General features: G+C 39.8%; 1 protein-coding gene across 4 annotated transcripts in view; it reads left to right on the forward strand.

Annotated features, from left to right (window-relative positions):
* The window catches only part of WWC3 (WWC family member 3), a 188799-nt gene that overhangs the window by 14878 nt on the left and 153762 nt on the right, over positions 1-20159 (forward strand). For 2 of the 4 annotated variants that reach the window (XM_063450085.1, XM_063450086.1), the window contains exon 1: positions 5844-6556. The exons of the other annotated variants lie outside the window; for them this stretch is intronic. In XM_063450085.1, coding sequence (XP_063306155.1) covers positions 6345-6556 — 212 coding nt within the window. In that variant the 5' untranslated portion in view covers positions 5844-6344. Of the gene's footprint in view, positions 1-5843; positions 6557-20159 lie in introns of those variants that run through there. 4 annotated transcript variants of the gene reach the window in all.

Below are 20159 nucleotides of genomic sequence, written 5' to 3' on the forward strand. Positions count from 1 at the left end.
TATATATATATATATGTGTGTGTGTGTGTGTGTGTGTGTGTGTGTGTGTGTGTGTGTGTGTGTGTGTGTGTGTGTGTGTGTGTGTGTGTGTGTGTGTGTGTGTGTGTGTGTGTGTGTGTGTGTGTGTGTGTGTGTGTGTGTTTTTTTTTTTTTTTTTTTAAGTATTAGCCGATGATCACTGGCAATACCAATAATTGAGTGGGCAGGCACCTCCATAAGGCGCCACAAGCGGCCGCCTTAGGGCGCACAGGCCCGGGTGGTGCTAGATTGGGCTCCCTCGGGGCTGGTGACCTCTCCTCTCAAGTGGAGCGGCATGCGCTGCAGGAGCCGCGCATGCATTTGAACAGTCCATAGGAAAGCATTTCCCAATGTTTTCCTATGGACGTTCTGGATGCGAATTTGGCATTCAGCGTCGCAGAAGCGCCTCTAGCGGCTGTCAGGAAGACAGCCACTAGAGATTGGATTAACCCTGCTATGTAAACATCTCATCTAGCAAACAAGACACACTGTGTAGCAGAAAATGTGTTGTAATTGTGACAGAGAGCAGAATAACGGCTAATAGGAGTGGTCACTATCAGCCCATAGGAAGGGTCCCCTTACCAAACTGACTATATGCTGGGAATAGACTGACCGGTGTGATGGAGGGACAGATTTTTGTTTATAAAAATATATTTTGGCCTACAGTGTGCGACTTCCTGGTAAGTTTTCTAGAATTCCCTCTTTAGTGTATAGCTTCTAAATTTTCACTGGGAAGGTTGAGGTGGAAAAAAAATACATATTTTTAATGCACAAGAACAAGTCACCTAAAAATGATGAATGTATTTGGTTTTTCTAAATGATTTTCAAAGTTCCTAAAATACTATTACTTCTGTAAGCAGCCTCCTTCTTTTGCCTTTCAATACCTTGTAATGCTGGACAATGTCAAATAAAATTATTTTCATAGAGAAGCATTATGGACACAGTGAGCACAGTTGGAAGATAAAATAAATACAAACACACATTTTATCTTCCAACTGTGCTCACTGTGTCCATAATCCTTCTCTATGAAAAGCATTTGATTGGGCATTGCGTATATAATCTCACACAGGAGGCTGCTGGCACCACCGCCAGCAAGCAATTAACAGAGCAGGCGATAACAGCCTCTAAAGTAAATGCACTCTTTGTACTGACTGACCATATGACAGATTCCAAACGAACATGTCTTTTCCAAGAACTGTGTGGAGAGACTGTGTGATTCGTGGTCAGGGAAAGTGTGGCTATGTCTGCAGAAACAAAGAGAACCGAACAGAGAGACAGCAGAGGCATGATCTATGCACTGATCCCACTTAAAGGGATACTATAGTCACCAGAACAATTGCAGCTTAATGTAGTTGTTCTGGTGAGTATTATAGCTCCCTTCAGGCATTTTCATGTAAACACTGCCTGTTCAGAGAAAAGTCTCCGGTAAGTGACCTGAAGGGATTTGCACCCCTTCAGCTACCGGGAGATGGGTGGTGGGAGGGAGAGGGGACCTGCAGTGCTTCCTGGCACTGGAGTTTCCCTTTAAAGTTTTTTGTTTTGAATCAACTTTATAAATGATGTACTTTTTAAAGAGATGGCAAGGCATAGGTGGCATAACAGGTGCACTTTAAACATTTGTTGTTAATATTAATAGCATTTATATATATTGCCACCGTGTTCCACAGCACCTAACAATTCTAGAATGGATAGAATGAAGAAAGCCCTGTTTTAAACAAACTTACAATCTATGAGGACGTTGTAAAGATGCACAAGAAATACCAGCATATCTGAGGGGAGAAGGATTGATGGTTAAGATGCCTGTGTTAAAATAAGCTAGCAAAAGTGGTGTGTGGAAAAAGTGAACAGTAGGAGAGAGAGCTGGCTTTTGGAGATGAGGAACTGAGGAGGGCAGTTGTTACAATAGTCTAATCTTTAAAATCGTATTGCAAAGATTGTTATAGTTTTTATTGTTTTTTTTTTATTTTAATTCTTAAAATTTCTTTATTTGATTTTTAACATATAACATACAAATATCTCATATAAAAAATATTAATATATATATAGAAAATATACACATATATAATTCTTCCATTTTACAGATTCTCATTTGTACATACTAGAACCTCACTCATATACACACACAGGACATAGTGGGATAAGGTAACAGCCTAGTTGAGTTGCTTTGAATATGATTATGTATATAGCAATTCAATATGATGAAGCCCTAAATTAGGGTCTTTGGGAGCTACTGATTCCTTTCTAACAGCTGTAGACATTTTTTACTCATTTCATATTTTCGTACATTCTCCTTAGTTCTAAATAGTGTTTTCTCGTTTTTAAGCTGTAAAACCAATTGGTTTTCCCAGTTTTTATACTCAATTGTTGTGGGATTTTTCCATTTTCTGGCTATTAGTATTTTAACTGCTACAAAAGCATGGTTCACTAAATATTGTTGGTATAGACAAAGGTCCGGCCAATGTAAGTGAAGTAGAGCAGTGATTGGGGATTGTTCTATCCAAATTGTATCCCAAATATATAATTTTCTAAAGACTTCCACCCAAATTTTTTTTATTATTTTGCAGTTCCACCATATATGTATAAAGCTACCAACTGCTGATCCACATCTCCAGCATTGGCTGGACTCCCTTTGATCGATTCTGTTTAATCTGCTTGGTACCAAATACCACCGATAGCAGATTTTATAGTGTGTCTCAAATAGAATCGTATTATGAATATTTTTTTTGACTTGTGTTAACATATTGCCCCATTCTTGTAAATCTATTTTTAGATTGCATTCTTGTTCCCAGCTCTTTATCTGTTTAGATGAATTAATTTTAGGGGATGATCTTATCAAGGCATAGCATTTAGCCATATTTTTGTTTGGATTTTCATTTCCAAAAATCTGTATTATAAGACTATTCCTATTATTATTACTACTTGCGAGGTTCTTCCCCAGACATGATTTTATCCTTAGATATCGAAAAATCTCCGTTTGGGGGAGACCAAATACTTCTGACAAGGTTAGGAAATCTTTCATTTTATCTCTCAATAATATGTCTTCTAGTATTAGGATGTTCCTTCCCCTCCAAGAGTCAATTTTTAAGACATTTATGAAAACCTCTAATAAACCTATCTCCATAAACCCATATAGATTTCCCAAAATTTTTAGTTTTTTTTTAATCAAAAAACATTCATTTAATAGATGGGAAAGGATTTTATTACCAATTACTTCTCCATACTTTTTTGGTTGCCAAATAGCCCTTGTTAGTTTTATCCCATTCAATGTTTGGGTCTCTAAACAATACCAAGCCAATTTTCGAGAATCTATTTTTGTCAATAACTGGGTATGATATACAATAGTGGCTTCGTAATGATTTATCATGTCTGGGAAATTTACCCCTCCCTGTCCTATAGTGTTAGTTAATTGATCTAGGCTAATCCGCGGTCTTTTCCCCTTCCAAATAAAGTTTTTCATTTAATTAATTTTAATTAATTGTTTTTTTTTTTTTAAAGGTTGTAACTCCCCTTATACTAGAACCTGGTTGTTTTCCATGATGCCTATTAAAATGGGTTTCTGTGACTTTTTTGTTCCCTCAGTTTAATCTTATTCAGTTGTAAGGTACATATCGAGTCAAGAGTCAGAAAGAATGTATGGCAGGCAATATGACTATAACGGTAAATGATTTAAGAGTTTGATTATAATTCCCATTGTTGTCCAGTTGGAATGTCTCAATCAATAAAGCAAGTATGTGGATTGCAAGCAAAATCTAACTACTCATATAGACATAAATGGCCCACAAAGGAGGAACAACACAGAAAATACACCAAAAGGTGTTTTTTGTGACTGTAACAGAAAGCCGCTGTTAAATATGTGACTTTCTACTTACTTTTCAGTTTTGTTGATTTAAATCTATGTTGTATTTGTCCTTGAAGGATTAGAAGGAACCTTACTCAAAAGAGCAATAGCTGCAGTTTTTATGTTGTGTTTTTTCAGTATTATAATTTTATTTATTTTTTTCGTCTGTAGTTATTGGGAACTGCATTTGGGGCCTGGCCAAGCTATCATCTTTAATGACATCAGGCCCAAAGTAAAGCTGTAGCGGAATTGAAAACCCAACGGCAAAATTTAGGTCAAGACCGCTAATTAGGCAACATTCTCCAACCCTGCTGTAGTCTTCTTGGCTTTTTTGACTGAATTTTGCTAAGCAATTTTCAGTTAACCACCATTTGCTATTTAGTGAATTATCCCCTCTGTATTTCCTTTTAATATAGATGTACTAAAAGCGATGACAAACGTGAATAATAGAATGGAATGCACATAGACATCAATGACCATAAAATTAAATTGCTATGAATTGAAAATTTGAAAATCACAAAATTGATCTCTTAAATTACTGTGGGGATTCCCTAACTACAGTGACCGATCTTGAGACTAAAATTAAAGGAGCACTACAGTGTTGGGAAAACAGCTTTGTATTCCCAACACTATAGTGTCCATCTTTTCCCAGCCAGCCACCCTCTTTGGCAGTTATATGGTTAAAAAAAAATGCAAACACTTGCTTTATTCCAGTGCTGAAGTTTCTAAGTCCTGACTCCTTCTCCGATGTAAGTGCCGAGGGGGAACTCAATGCGTATTAGGCCTTCCCCATAGGAAAGCATTGAATCCATGCTTTGGATGTCTTGCACAAGGTGAAGATGTCCAGCATCGTTTCATGGAGTAAAACAGCAGGAAACACCTCTAGTTGCAGTCCGGTAGACAGCCACTAGATGCAGTCTTAGCACTGCAATGTAAACATTTCAGTTTCTCCAAAACTGCAATGTTTTACATAGCAGGGCTTATGGGAACGGGGACAATGAGATGAAGTTGTCTGGATGCTTGGTGTCTATTTGAACAAAATTATTACAGCATTCTATGGAATGACAAGGGTGAAAGACACAACAGAATGCCTATAGACATTAATAGAAAAGAGTAAAATTACTGTGAAATAAAAACAGAAATATGCTTAATATACAGCATTAAAAAATAAAATAAAATACAAAAAAAATATATATATATAAAAATCGTTTACTTGATGTCTATGGACATTATCATCTATCATTCCCTTCTGTCATTCACCTTTGCCATACCTTTTAGTACGTCTATTTTAACAGGTTAAAAAGTAAATATTATTATTATTTATATAGCGCCAGCAAATTATGTAGCGCTGTACTTTGGGTCTATGCTTATTATATATTAAAAAGGGAGATACTCAAATTAAAGTTCTTCTCTGTAGAACTTGATCATGTGAGTGCTAGTACTGGGTTAATGTTCTTTAAATATTAATTGCAAGTCTAGGGTACCATTGCCACCATAACAACTACATGATTATCGTGTAGACCACTTCTGGCTAAGCATCATGTGACTTGTACTTCAAAAACAGGGTCATTGTTGTTCTTCTCTGGTTGCAACCATCAGTAACTAAGCTGTTACAATAGTAATCCATGCCATATGTTGAAAATCCTAATATATGGGTAAAGCTAACATTACTCATATTATCTAACCAATTAAAAGTAATCTATTGGTAAATATGTTTCATTCATACTCACAAGCTTTAAGGACCAATCCCCATTTTTCTTAAATATAATCATTTTACTTCATTGTAACACCCTACCCGGCTGGCCAGTGCTGCCAGGGCTTGAAATGCATTGGTGAGTATACTATAGGGCACTGGAAGCTGTCTCTGAGATCCTTAGTGGAAATGCCCCTGTAGGATCTCATAGCTTATGCATAACTTTAGCTAAAATTGGAGATTTGAGACTGGAAACAGTGCTCAGGAAGCCGAGGGAGGGAGCCAGAAACAAGGGGAGGCGGCTGTTCTGGGCTGTGTGGAATGAGAGACGGCTGGGAGAAGAGCCGACATGGATGAACAAGAAGCAGAGCTTTGAGCTTGGTTCGGCCGCCTGGCCGAGCTAGACACCGAACCTTCTACCTCTCACAGCTCCTGGAAAGCCAAGGTGGAATCACATCTGTGATATCTCCCCCCCCCACCACCCCAAAGGAGGACATCATCCGAGGGGAGGAGGAGGGAGTCCTGTGCCCAGGAATATACAGAAAGTGGAAGAACGCGGAGGGAAGGAGCTAGCAACTTTAGTTACATTTCCAGCATTCTACGTTCCAAGGGATTCTACTCAGAACAATGCTGGCTCGTATGGGCAAGGATAAGCTGTTACCGTGGATCCTCTCTCTGTGATCACTGATTTTTCCAGGGAGGAGAGCAGTCAGGGGAAGCTGTCCTGGGACAGCAACAACAGAAAAAGGAAGAGGCAAGAGAGGAGCTGCTGCCTTGTGGCTGCTCTTTCTTGCAATGCCCTGGCTGAGCGGTGGCAGGAGGAGAAGGCAGCCACAGCCACCACCGCAGCACCAGCAATGCCTACCCCAGTGCCCACTGCCCTGCAGGAGGGAGAGCTCAGAGTTGCCTTTACCCGCTGGCTGGGAGGAGGCAAGGGATTTTGATGGAAGGGTATTTTATATTGATCACAACACCAGGCAGACCTCATGGATTGATCCAAGAGACAGGTAAGGATTTAACATTGTTGGCTTTCTTTTATTGAGGTTTTATGTGTAAACTGACCACATACCCTAATAAACAGCAGGGTAGCACATGTTCAGCTACAAATCAGGCTGTATTCAGTGCCTGAGTGCCTTACTGCTGTGTTCCTTTTAGATTGTGATGCTTTCTTGTTTTTAAGAGGTTGCTAGAACACACAGATTATACATGTGATAAATAATACATTGCATTGTACTAAGGACTTCATTAGCATGCCTTTATAAAGGAAATCAGACTTTGGCTGTTTTCAGTCCTTAGTGCAGGTATGTTATATGTAGTATGATTAGTAACTTCTACAACTTGGTAGAATGCAGTGAGGTAGACAGGTACTGAGTGCTATGTTTCATCAATAACTCTATGCCAGATGTATTGTGTGTTTTATGTAATATTTGTTTATTATATCATACCTTAGAATCTAATATCACAATATTCAGTCATTTTTGTATTTTGGACTTTTTTAACCTACTGCTGGTTAATTGCACCCACTTTGTAATTTAATTGTAAAATTGGCTTTTCAGTTGTAGTATGGAATGTTTTTTCAAACCCCCTCTGTTAGACTCCTCCTCGTGTTAAAGGAAACTCGACTACAATGGGCAAAGCTGTACAGCTATGGTTAAGTTGCAAATTTATTTTGAGAAGTTGTATAGTCTGGTTCCAACAATTGGAGACCCCTTGACTAATGGCAGTGCGTTCCCTTCAGTTGGTCATTTGTACCTGGTGATATTGGAGGAGTGAGGACAGAGGAGGGCTGGCTTTTTTGGCCTGGGGGAAACTGTAAACTAGCTGCCAAATTTGAGACCAAGTCAGCATACTTTTACCTTTTGTTAATTTTTATATTTAACATTTTATGCTAATAGTGTAAGAACTACAATACAATATAGATAGTTTAGTATATCTCTAGTAGTAGCCAACAATCCACCTTCTACTAGTGGCCCATGGGCTATTGCCCCCCTTGCTAGCTCTCTCCTGAGTGATAAAGTGTTTCACAGTTTATTTGATGAGAATACCACTAAAGGCATATCATATTTTTTGGGAATAGTACATTTCATTGCATTGCAACCTGAAGCTTATGTAGTCTGTCTGTCTGTCTCTATCTGTCTGTCTGTCTGTCTCAATTAATATGGAAAAAAACTTTGGAAAGGGCCCGGCTAATTGAAAATAAAAAAAGTACAGTGTAAATAATATCACTTACCATTTTGTTTGCTGCTTAGTGACTTGTCAAAAGTGTATTCATCTGGTGCCAATATTTCTTTCTATTACTAGTGTATATTGCTATTGGGCAAAGAAAGGGCAATCAGGAGGGGGTTATCGATGTACATACAAAGTGTGCATGTAGCCAGTAGTTCTTGTTGACTGTTGCAAAGTGAGGACATGTGCATAGTGAATAGGGCAGTTAAAGAGAAATTGTCTAAACATATACTCTTTAAAAAATATTTTATGTTTGGTAAGTACAGCATTTCATCCTGCTACATACTAAGTTAAAATAATGTGCTCTTTCATTCGAGGAATTTGAAGTGATTGCCAGTAGTTTATTTTATGCCTTTTTGATTTCTGTAAAAAATAAAATGCATGGTGTTTGTTGAGGTCTAATCACAAAAGAATGAGTTGTAGTAACTTGGGAACTAACTTGCACAATGGGGTTTGTTCATTTAAACAATTAACTGAAACAGATTTGTAATGGTTATTGAAAAATAGAGGATCTGGAAAATACTATGGTCACAGATTGACTATTTTACCCTGAACTTGTAATTCAGTTTGTAGTTACTAGAATGAACAGTTTCGTGAATAAATCTTTTTTTAAATTGGCAAAAAAATAAAATAAATTACTTGGGGAAATATACTCCACAAGGTATGCAATGACCGCTATTGCCATTGATTTACTGATTAGTACTAGGAACCCAGATGTATTCACCAGAGACAAACTGACAAATACTTAGTGGTGAGAGGTAGTTGTTAACATTATAACCTAGTGGTAACCGTTGCATGCCCCCCGCTCCTAATTTAGGATGGGGGCTAATATGTTACCTATTTACTTTGAAGGAGGTGTTCCTGTTTGGGGGGTCATTACTGCTAATGGGCTGGCACCCAGTTAATTTATTGTGGTTATATTGGTGTTATGGAACCAGGGATTTTATGTAGTGGTGTGGAGGAACTATTCGTACAAGAGGGGTGAGCATTCTAAACCTCTGAACTGAATGATGCCATATAGCCCAAGAAATTAGGAATAAACGGCATTATCCATAAGGTAACCAGCTTGGTTACATAATAAAAAAAATGTGTAAAATATCCAGGCAAGTCAGAGCAATTTCAGCAAATTGCAAATTTTGAAAATTTCCTTTTTTTTTTGTTGCTTTTTTTTTTGCTTTGCTAAACAATTGGCACCATTATGATACACCTGTTGGAGCACTGGATATAGAGTAAAAACACTTTGATTATATGGTGTGCAATAACTATTGTTGATACATACAAACATTACTTCATTAGCACCTAATGATGCTTTGCAAAGTGATGGCTAATCTTGACCCTCAAGATACTGTTACACGTCCGTGATGCTCAGCTAGCTTTTCATCAGTAATATTAGTATACATATATTTTGAAAGAACCTGCTAATTTTAATATACATTTTAAAAGTGCATTTGCCTAAGTAGATCCTGTCTTTCTTGTACTAGGATGTGTTTTCTAAGTTTAGGTAAAATGAGATTCCCCTGATCTCATGTCATCACATGTGGAATTTGTTTCTGAGGAATCGGTGTTAAATGTCATTCTATTTGTAAGATTATGTGTATATATAGATATAATAATAGCCCCCCCCCCCCTCTTTACATCTTATCCACCCTTCCTTTTGTGCATTTAAAACGGCAATTATTGTTCAGAAGGGAAGTAAATGTTTTTAGACAAGCTGAATATACATGCATTTCTAAATCTGCATGTTTTACATAGAGGACTTACATTTTTGCGAATAATTGAGGCTCAGATCACCACCTGCCAATTACTTCTGACATTGTTGCAATTTGTGAGCCTGGTATGGAGCATCTTTGTTTTATTTTGTTGAAGAAATCGTAAGTCCAGTTTTTTTTTTTTTTTTTAATGCAATACTGAAGGAAATATTGATGTGCATAATGTATGTTTTACGGTAAGTGAGCATTTTAATAAATACTTATCTCCACCCCTTCCTGACATTCCTTGATAAACACTCTCCGTAAGTCATGAAATAGTTTGTAAAAATCCGTACATCAGATTGCACAGATTCATTCTCTCCTTGCGTTTTTTTTATTATTATTATTAAGAATCCAGTTGGCACTTGTCATTTTCATTATACATGAACTTTAAACCATAGATTGGAGAGAATGGAAGGGTCACTAAAAAAAATTTCGCTTAATGAAGCAGTTTTTGTGTATAGACCATAAATATTGTAAATCACTGTGGAATAAGTTAGCACAGTATAAATAATATACCTCTGAATTCTTACTGCTCAATTCTCTGCTATTTATAAGTTAAATTACTTTTGTTTCTATTTATGCAGCCCTAGCCACACCTCCCCTGGCTGCGACTGACACAACCTGCATGAAAAATAATGGTTTCATTTGCAATTGGATCTTAACTTACTGTAGAGGCCATCTCCTGTACTGTAAATGTAATTTTAATCACATGCAGGAGGCTCCTGCAAAACCTAGCAAGTTATTGACCGTGCAGGATATAGGACATTCTAAATTAAACAGACTGTGCAGTAAAGGTAGTGTAAACATTAGATATATCTCACTTTACAGGAAGGCTGTGCACATTACATGCAGGGAGATGTGACTAGGGCTGCATTAACAAAGTGATTTAACTCTTAAATGGCAGAGAATTGAGACTACAGGGGCACAATCTATACACTAACACTGCTTATTTAAGCTAAAGTTGTTTTGGTTACTATGGGGTCCTTTTTAAAGAGTGAGCTAAATTAAAATGGTAAATTAACTGCCGAGCAGGTACTTTCTGGCTCTCACTGAGCTGTAGGAGACAGGGAGCGATGCTAAGCAAACCCTCAGTAAGATGTCATTCCATTCTAAAATGGTCTGACTTTTTTTTTTACAATGGGGGACACCAGGGCACTTCTGGCATCATAACCACTACAGTGGTTGTAGTGGTTATGGTACCTTGAGTGTTCCTTTTAAAGCAGTCACTAAAATCTTACAAACATGTATTCCCAATGCCGTACTGTTTTACCTATAGGTGGCCATCCCCTGGCTGTAAAGGTTTGAAAAGTGAGATTTACTTACCTTTACTCTCCACACTGGTGTCACTCCACCTCCTTGGCTGAGATCATCAAGATTGGTGATGTCATCCAATCCACACTGCGCCAAATAAATGGTCTCTATGAGACCATCTGATTGAATAACTGAGTTGAATAGCTTGGCTATGGAGGCAAAAGTGCCTCTAGCTGCTGTCTAAAAGACGGCCGCTAGAAGTGCATGAAATCCTTCCTTGTAAACATTGCTGTTTTAACAAAACAGCAGTGTTTTAGATAGATGGATGAAAATGACCTGACCGTTTTTGTTGACATAAAGTGGTATTTGTTACTATACCATAAAGCTTTATAAGAAAGCTTTTATTTTAATTTACCGGGTAATTCCTCTGTTTTCCTCGCTCTCTCCCCACATTACTCTGTCACCTTTCTACTCTAATGCCTTCCTGCACACGTCACATGTTTACCTATGTTTTGTAGCTACTAGTGGCATATTTGGCAATTTCTACCATTCGGTTTTATACGCTGATTCCTCTATATTTTAAGGTCTTATTGACCCTTTATTTATGTTTAACGTAATGTGTTTGTAGTTTAATGTTTCTGCATAAGACTGTAAAACTCTGCAATATATGTTGGTGCTAAATAAATAACGTGTAATAATTATAGTCAAATTAATACCAATTCAAATTTTACGCCACCATTTTAGCTTATTATATTGACATTATTGGTATTATTATTAGTAATATTATGTATATAGAGCCAAAATGATCAGAAGTGGCGTGCAATCATAACTTCCCAGCCATCCTGTTCCTTGCAGTCGTGTTTCCTTATATTAATGGCTATCGATGCCCTAGTCTCGTCCTAAAAATTCCATGCCCCCTATATCCAGCCATCTATGTCCTCTGCATTTTTTCCATCCCCACTCATCCACAAGCTCTGTAGTCATGTTCTACTGCAGCCATCAATGGGATAAATAAACCATTTTCCCCTTATCTTTTATTTTTTCAATGCCTTTTTTTGTGTGTATAATATCAGTCCACATGGCACCTTGGAGCGGCCATTCTGGATTGGGAGCAGAATGCACATAGCTTTAATGTATGTTGCGATCAAACCTTCAAATTTGAAGTCCTGTGCTACTAAACAGGTCTTCGGTTATTTGCCGCTGCAACTTATAGCAAGGCTTAATATTCACTTGCCAATGGCAAATGGTGAGTGGAAATCTGGTGCCCTGGTTGCAATAATTTTTAAAACGTAATATTATATGCAAGTTTCAGGCAGTGAACTTGACTCATGGCAGCTGCAATGAATGTACATGCATATATATGCTAACACTGCTTTAGCCAGTGTGGCTGTACCGACACCTGCACGTTTGGAAGCCCTTTGGATGCCCCTCATACCTAGGGACACCCAATGGGTATATCTGATGAGGGGCCTGGTCAGACACTGCAACCCTTTTAACTGTGAGACCGTTGACCTGTCATATTGGCTGTGCTGGAAGTAAGTTCAAGTACTTACTCCCCGCTAATTTAGCACTGTGCGAGAATGCAGAGGAGGACCAAAACAGAGGAGGGGGAAGAATAAAAGGAGCGGATTGGGAGAAACCTGGACAAGACTTCCATCCTCCCCAGACTTCCTGCTGCCCGAACCCATGACTGGACGCCAGGTAAGCCACCCTCCTACACCCAGAAGAGAAGGGGGGGGGGGGGAATGACTTACTAAAATATGTAAATTATGACTTATGACGTGTGTGTATTTTGTGTGTGCCTCAATATGTATTTGTCAAAATGTGTTTGTTTGTATGTGTATCTGAGTCAGATTGTGTATGTGTCAGAATGTATGTTTATCTTTGTGTGTATCTGTTTGTCTCTCTCAGTATGTTTGTATTGCATTCAGTTGCCAACTATATACACTACTGCATTTGAACGCCTACACTGTACACACATACCCTTGCATTCAGTCACTAACACTACAAACAAATGCACACCTGCCTTTGAACTCCAACATTACATTCACACATACATACACACACGCACACCAGTGCATTCAAATGGTAACCTTACATACAAATACACTCCGACATTTACACACACTCCACATAAAAACATTATACGAACATGCACACACTGCTTACAAAATCAACCCAGCAAGGATGAGTAGGTCCACGGCTGTCCAAGCATTGTGGCAATATCACTACATTTCAGGTTCAAACTTTTGGACACCTTTGCGTTAGTGAGAGGCCCAAAACATTTCTTGTCCCCGGGTTCTCTCTGCATTGGTTTTGACACAGGCTAACTCTATGCCACACTTGTTAGTCTATATAGTGTCTGACACAGTGTCTCAGCACTTTAAATATGAATGAGTATGTGTGCCAGTCCTTTGCAAAGACAGTTTATAATTATAGTGCCAGTTTAGGCACCATAACCGTTACAGTGCCAGGAGTGCTCTGGTATCATCCCATATAGTCACCAAAACAACTTTAGCTTTATGAAGCAGTTTTGGTGTGTAGATCATGCCCCTGTAATCTCACTGCTCAATTCTCTTCCACTTAGGAGTTAAATCACTTTTGTCTCTGTCCATGCGGCCGTAGCCACACATCCTCTGGCTGTGACTGTCACAGCCTGCAAGGAAAACTGGTTTCATTTCCAATCACTTGTTAAGTTACTTTAAAAGTTTTTATCTCCTGCTCTGTAAATGTAACTTTAATTACACACAGGAGGCTCCTGCAGGGTCAGGCAAGCTATTAACATAGCAGGAAATAAGAAATTCTAAATGAAACAGAACTTGCAATAAAGGAAGTGTAAACATTAGATGACTCTTTACAGGAAGTATTTAGGAAGGCTGTGCAAGTCACATGCTGGGAGTTGTGACTAGGGCTGTATGAACAAAGTGATTTAACTCCTAAATGGCAGAGAAGTGAGCAGTGAGATTGCAGGGGCATGATCTATACACCGAAATTGCTTCATTTACCTAAACTTGTTTTGGTAACTATAGTGTCCTTTTAACTAGTCAAACCGTTTTCAAATGGTTTGACACTTACTTGAGCTTTGTCCAGCCTCCTTTTCTGATAGCACTAATGTAGAAGTTTGAAAGCTGAGAATGTAAGCGGAGGATCTCGAGTAAAGTGCTACCCACTCGAGACTGCCGTAATGGAGTTTTAAATTTTCTATCGTTTTCTCAATGACATTATATAGACTTTTTTTTTTTAATTTCTTTATTTTTCATGTTGACAAAAATGGCAATATGACAGTGGTAATATGGCTTGTGCAAAAGCCCATAAGATCGCAATACTGATATACATTGACACATATATAATACGTATAAGCATTACAGCTCTTATCCTCTGGGTTAGCTCGTACCGCCATTTGTCAAGGTTTTTTGTTTTTTGGTTAAGAATAACTACAATGGTATTGTTAGTTCATTTTGTCCTAACAGTTGCAATTTTGTGAGGCACTATAGGGGTGCAGAACAATAGGGGTCTTTAATCAGTTATGCAATCTCGTTCCCCTATGTCCCAGCTTAATAGGATAAGTGCTTGTCTCAACAGAACAAATTGCGTACGGTCGGCAGCGTACACTATATCTGAGTCCAACGGTACTAAACATACATCATTCTATCTTAAATCGCTTATAGTGTAGTAAGGTAGCGTTTGTGTCATGAGGGTACTCTGTCTTCCGTCCCTTGTGGTTCGACCCTGGGCCGGCCAGGGGTTCTCCAAATTGCTATCAAACAAGGTTCGGGACTCGGTTCCCCCACGATATTGTGAACCAAGGAGAAAAACAAAGAGTTAGAAAAGAAGAAAAAAGAGAGGGGATAGAGGAGGCAATAGAGAGGAGAAAGGAGGGGGCAGGGGAGGGTTGTACGTCAGGTCGGAGTGGTGTGAAGGTCTGTGGGCGTCATCTGTCTTTTGTAGACCCTCATCTGGGGTCGTCTCTAGCTTAGGGGGGTCGGCTATGTGTTGTATCATCCGAGAGGGCGCTGCTCTGCCACGGTTCCCACAATTTGTCAAATCTGGACATTGAACCTCTTACCTGGGCGGTCAAACTGTCCATTAAATACACTTCTTTAATGTTGGAGAGTACCCTTTGTATGGGTGGCATGTCTGTTTGTAGCCAGGTCAACGCTACTGCTCTCCTAGCGGCTAGTGTGATCTTATGGATCAGTTTCTGTTCCAACTTCGTCCAGTCGTCTAAAGATCTGTTGAGTAGATATGTCCAAGGGTCTAGTTTGGGCGCTCTGTGGAAAATTGACATTATATATACTTAATGTTATAACTTACTTGAAACAGACCTTGACATCCATTTGTGGACGTTGTGCCCACTTTAATCTTTTTTTTTTTTTTTTTAAATTCTTTATTTTTCATTTTTGGTGCAGGATATTTGAGTTTCACAGACAGATGTGCACGTGAGTGCTCCAAAAAACATTTGGAAAGAATACAGTTTAAATTTTGCACCAAATTTTGGGTCAAGCAATAACGTAAACGTATGTTTTGTATACCCTCGTGAGTGGGGTGAAGCTGGGTGTTTGGTGGCAGTACTTGCGGGTTGCGGGCCTGTTGGTGTTGGCGCTCTGTGTGGCCGATGGTGAGTTGGTGTAGTTATGATGTGCCAGTGTTGCGCCTAAGCCTTGTTCGTGAGTCTAGCTCTTTGTGTGGAGCTGAGTGAGGGAGTCAGTCGCAGGTGGTGCTTTTGCATCGATTGAGAACCCCTAACCAAGGGGGCAGCGGGGAGGGGAGGTTTGGGTGTGTGGACGCCAAGTGTGCGGGCACAGGTCGTGCTGATTCTTGTGGTGCTAATCATTTTGTGGCCCTCTAGTATAGGGTTAGTGAGCCTTGGACCTATGGTGGTGAAGCTTGTGTGTAGCTTAAAACGTTTGTAGGAAGTGTATTATAAAAACAAAAGAAAAGAAGAAAAAAAAAAAAAGAGGCAAATAACAATATCAAACGAAATGAACATTAATGTCCAAACAGGAAGGGTCTGCCACTGTTGGGTTGGGAAGACTGGTGGGGTCAGTTTACACCGGTCACGGGACGGGGTGTTGTGATCCGTTGTGTTCCGGCTCAGACGGGGCGATGGTCACCGGGCCCCCGGCCGTCGTCTGAGGTCTGTGCTGTGTAGCGTTCACGGGTCTAGACAGTCCCAGGGTATCCAGAAGGGGTTTTGCTCCTTCCACTGAGGTCAGTACATGAGTGGTTTTATTATGTGTTATCTCCAAAGTTCCGTTAGCGCCCCACCTGTAGGCTATATTCGCAGAGCGTAGCTGTGTGGTGATCGGTCCGTAGGATTTGCGCCACAGGAGGGTAGCTTTTGACAGGTCCTGGAAGAATGTCAATGAGGAGTTCTCAAATAGCAGTGGTGTCTTGCCTTTCAGCCCCGCCATTATTTGTAGTTTGTCTTGTATAGAGACACATTTGAAGATGACATCTCTGGCCGGTGGAGTTTTTATGTGTGGGGCGCTAGGTAAGCGGTATACCCCGTCGGTCACGATTTTCCTTGCGAGTGAGTGTGGTAACACTGTATTCAAGAGGCGCCTGACATAGTGTGGTAGCTCGTCGGCAGAAATCGCCATGGGTATGCCCCTGATTTTAATATGGGAACGGCGTTGTCGGTCTTCTATTGTTGACATTTTAATTGCCAGGTAGGTTTGTTGTTGCTGAATTTGTCTGATGGTGTCTTCCATTTGATTCATGTGAGTGTGCACCGTCACCACTTCTTCCTCCGTGGTCCTCACCCGTTCTGCGACTGTGTGTAATTCAGTCTTGAGGGTGGCTGAGTCAGCTGCCAGGAGTTTGTGGATCTCTGCTAGGAGAATTTTGAGGTCTCGTTTGGTGGTTGGAGCTGAATCATCTGTGGGCTCCAGTGGACATGTTTGTGGCACTTGTGAAGGCCCTGGGGAGTCTGGTCTGTGCAATATTATACTGTTTGCACTTAACTGCTGCAGGGGCTGGGAGTGTACCTGAGAGTCAGAGTCCAGGCTTACCGGGATTTGCGGCCTTGCAGGTGGTGGTGTCTGGAGGAGCTCAGGGGAGGCAGAATCAGGCTGTCTCATGCTGGGTGCCTTGTCCGGCTGTCTATTCTGTGACAGGCCAGTTGGATTGGGGCTCTGGTAGGCTGTGTTGGGCGCCCGGGTGAGGTCTGGCCTATCTGACATGGTAGGTGGCTTAGAGGTAGTGGGCCGTTGTAACATGGTCCCAATATCCCTGTCCCCAGGCGTACCTTGCGGTTTTTGGGATCGGCGTCCCATGGCTGGTGTGTGCGCAAGTATGGAGGGTAGTTCCCACGAATAGTCGGATTCCCCGAGTTCCACCGGGTGTCCGCGTAGGATTTCCGCAAGGCCGGGGCTCGTTGGCGTGTGGTAGGCCCCGTTCTTGCGTCTCCTCTTCTGTAGCCGTTGCGGCTGGAAAAAAGGCATCGGGTGGTACAGCGAACTTTGCTTGTGCCCGTGCGGTAAGTGGCAAGGCTGGATGGGCGCTGGATAAGGTGATATTGTCAAGATTGAGTTTTGGAAGTTGGGAGCTAAACGAAATGGCGTCCGTTCAGGTCTGATAGCAGGCTCCGCCCCCCGTGCCCACTTTAATCTTAATTGCCCACTCTTCATAGTCACATAGCTGAAAAGAGACTAGTGTCTAACAAGTTCAGCCTTCCTCACATAATTTTTTGCTGTTGATGAAAAAGAAGGCAAAAAACCTAGTCTGAAGCGCTTCCAATTTTGGAACAAACTAGGAAAAAATTCCTTCTTGACCCCAAAATAGCAGTCAGATGTCTTCTTGGATCAAGCAGCTATTACCCCACTAATTAGAAATTATATCCCTGTATGTTATTTTTTTGCAAGTATGTATCCAGTTGCAGTTTAAACATCTGTATGGACTCTGATAAAACCACCTCTTCAGGCAGAGAATTCCATATCCTTATTGCTCTTTGCCTTAGAATAAAAATCTCCTTTCTTCCAGCCTAAATGCGTGACCTCGTGTCCCTGTTTATGAATAGATTTCCAGATAATGGTTTGTACTGGCCCTGAATATATTTGTATAATGTTATCATATCACCTCTGAGGCGCAGTTTTTCCAAACTAAAGAGACTTACATATTTTAATCTTTCTTCGTAACTAAAATGCTTCATTCCTTTTAACAATTTTGTATTGGTCAATTGCAGATATTAGTTACAGTGTATTGTTAAGTGGCACAAAATGGTTTGTCGACCTAACACTGAATTGTATCAAAATGGAACCTGAATTTCAATATTTGAAAAAAAAAATAAAAAAAAAACCAAAAAACATACCAGCTGTCACTATAGCCGGCTATAAGAATTCCTTAAAAAAACAAAACTTTTGTTCTGTAAATACTGCAATTCTATTTTCTTTTCTCTACAATTAGATTTTTAGTGAATAACCCCATAAAATATATTTAGGTCCCCTATTTTTCAAAGCAATCATAACTTTCAAATCGTCGAGATGTGTTTGCGAATGGAATGAGAGCTGATTTGCCAGTATCCGTGATCCTGCATGTTTTTTTTGTTGTTGTTTTTTGTAGAAGATTCACTGTATCATTGTATGACACTGCTCTGCTTTAGTATGAGCAATTCATCTTCATTTCATCCCTTTATCTCTGGCATTCAACCACCAAAAAAAAGTAACACTGCTTCTTGCTCCAGTCTTATAAATATAGGAATTAGGTGTACAATTACATGGTGTTTAATGACTTCTCTTTAATAGCAAGTGAAAGCTTGGCAGGGACAAGGGTGAACTTCAGCTCCCATAATGTCTGTGACAGAACTATGCCTGGAATGTTAAGCAGGCCTCAGACATCTTAAAGTAGAGTCCAGGGCAGACTATAATTAAAGCCTCTGCAGTTTATGTTTACTAGTACACTGAATAGCTGAAATACCATTTACTTGTAGCTGGATATTTATGTAAACAAAAACCGCTTCCCATGTTAGGTTCATTTAGAACAGTTTTCTTGCTTTCTTTTCATATTTAACAAGACATCTTTTGTCCGTGCCACGGTTTAAAATTTGTTTGCGTAAATTGATTTGGAGGCCTTGGTGCCTTTTTACCCTGCCTGCATGCTAAATGGAACTGTGTCAGTGATGCACAGAAATGTGATTTTTCTTATTTTTTTATTTTTTTATTTAGTGGTCACATGTAAATGTTGTTCAGTTATGGCTATTTACTCATGAAATGCAGGCATGCACACAAGCGATGCACAGTACAGATCTATGTGCACAGTAACATCTTTGGTTGCAATTTGTTCAGCAGTTTAATTGCTCAAAATTGACCTGAGAAAATAAATTAAAATTGTAGGGCAAAAGAGCACCAAAACCTTTTCTTTTCTTTTCTTTCTTTCTTTCCTTTCTTTTTTTTATTTTTTATTTTTTGTCTGAGCTGTTTTGGCCTAACTTTTGAAATTCTCTGGTTAATTTATGGTTTGGTAGTTTAGTCTAAATAAAGACACTTAAAGGGGCACTATAGTCACCAGAACAACTACAGATTAATGTTGTTGTTCTAGTGAGTATAGTCAGTCCTTGCATGCTTTTTACAGTAAACACTGTCTTTTCAGTGTCTTCAACCTCTGCATTGAGACACTGAACTTTCCCCATAGAGATGCATTGATTCACACAGCATGTGTAATTGGACTCCGAGCAATCTGGTTGGATTCCAAACCAACCAATCAGATTGCTCTGAGTTATTTTACACCGCTTGGGATTTTTAAAAAAATTTTTAGGATGAGGGGGTAGGTAGGGATTGATTTAATTTTATGTGGGTGGGGACTAGGGGCTTAAGGACCCCTAGTCACGGGAGGAAGGGGGGGGATTTTTTACTCTTGGCCCCCACCTGCCACCCATGGGTGGGGGCAGGTGGGAGGACAATAGGTGCCCCCCCCCCTTATTGTAATTTAGGGGGTGGTAGCTAGAGTGGGAGACAATACGTCCCCCCTTATTGTTATTTAGGGCCCCCACCCACCGCTCATGGATGGGGGCCGAAGGGGGGAGGGAATAGATCCCCCCTTCAGTTTAATAGCCCCCAGTTATGTGGCACGGCGATGGGTGATACTAGGGTTGTTTATTAAATTTTTTACAAAAATGTGTAGTTCCAAATATTCAATCTTTAATCACTTAAAAAATAAATAAAAAACACAACACAACATAGTGTAAAACCACACATGTGTACCTATGAGCATTTTGGGATTTTATTTCAAGTCTGTTTCTATAACCACATCAGGATCCAGGTTTTCAGCAGGATAACTGACTATCCATTGGAGGTCTTATAGACCTATTTACGTGCCTTTTCATCCACATGTGTGGCTTTCCTCTTGTGAGTACAATCTATAGCTTTTTTTTTTTTTTTTTTCT

This window comes from Pelobates fuscus, chromosome 1, assembly GCF_036172605.1.
Source record: "Pelobates fuscus isolate aPelFus1 chromosome 1, aPelFus1.pri, whole genome shotgun sequence".
Lineage (NCBI taxonomy): Eukaryota > Metazoa > Chordata > Amphibia > Anura > Pelobatidae > Pelobates > Pelobates fuscus.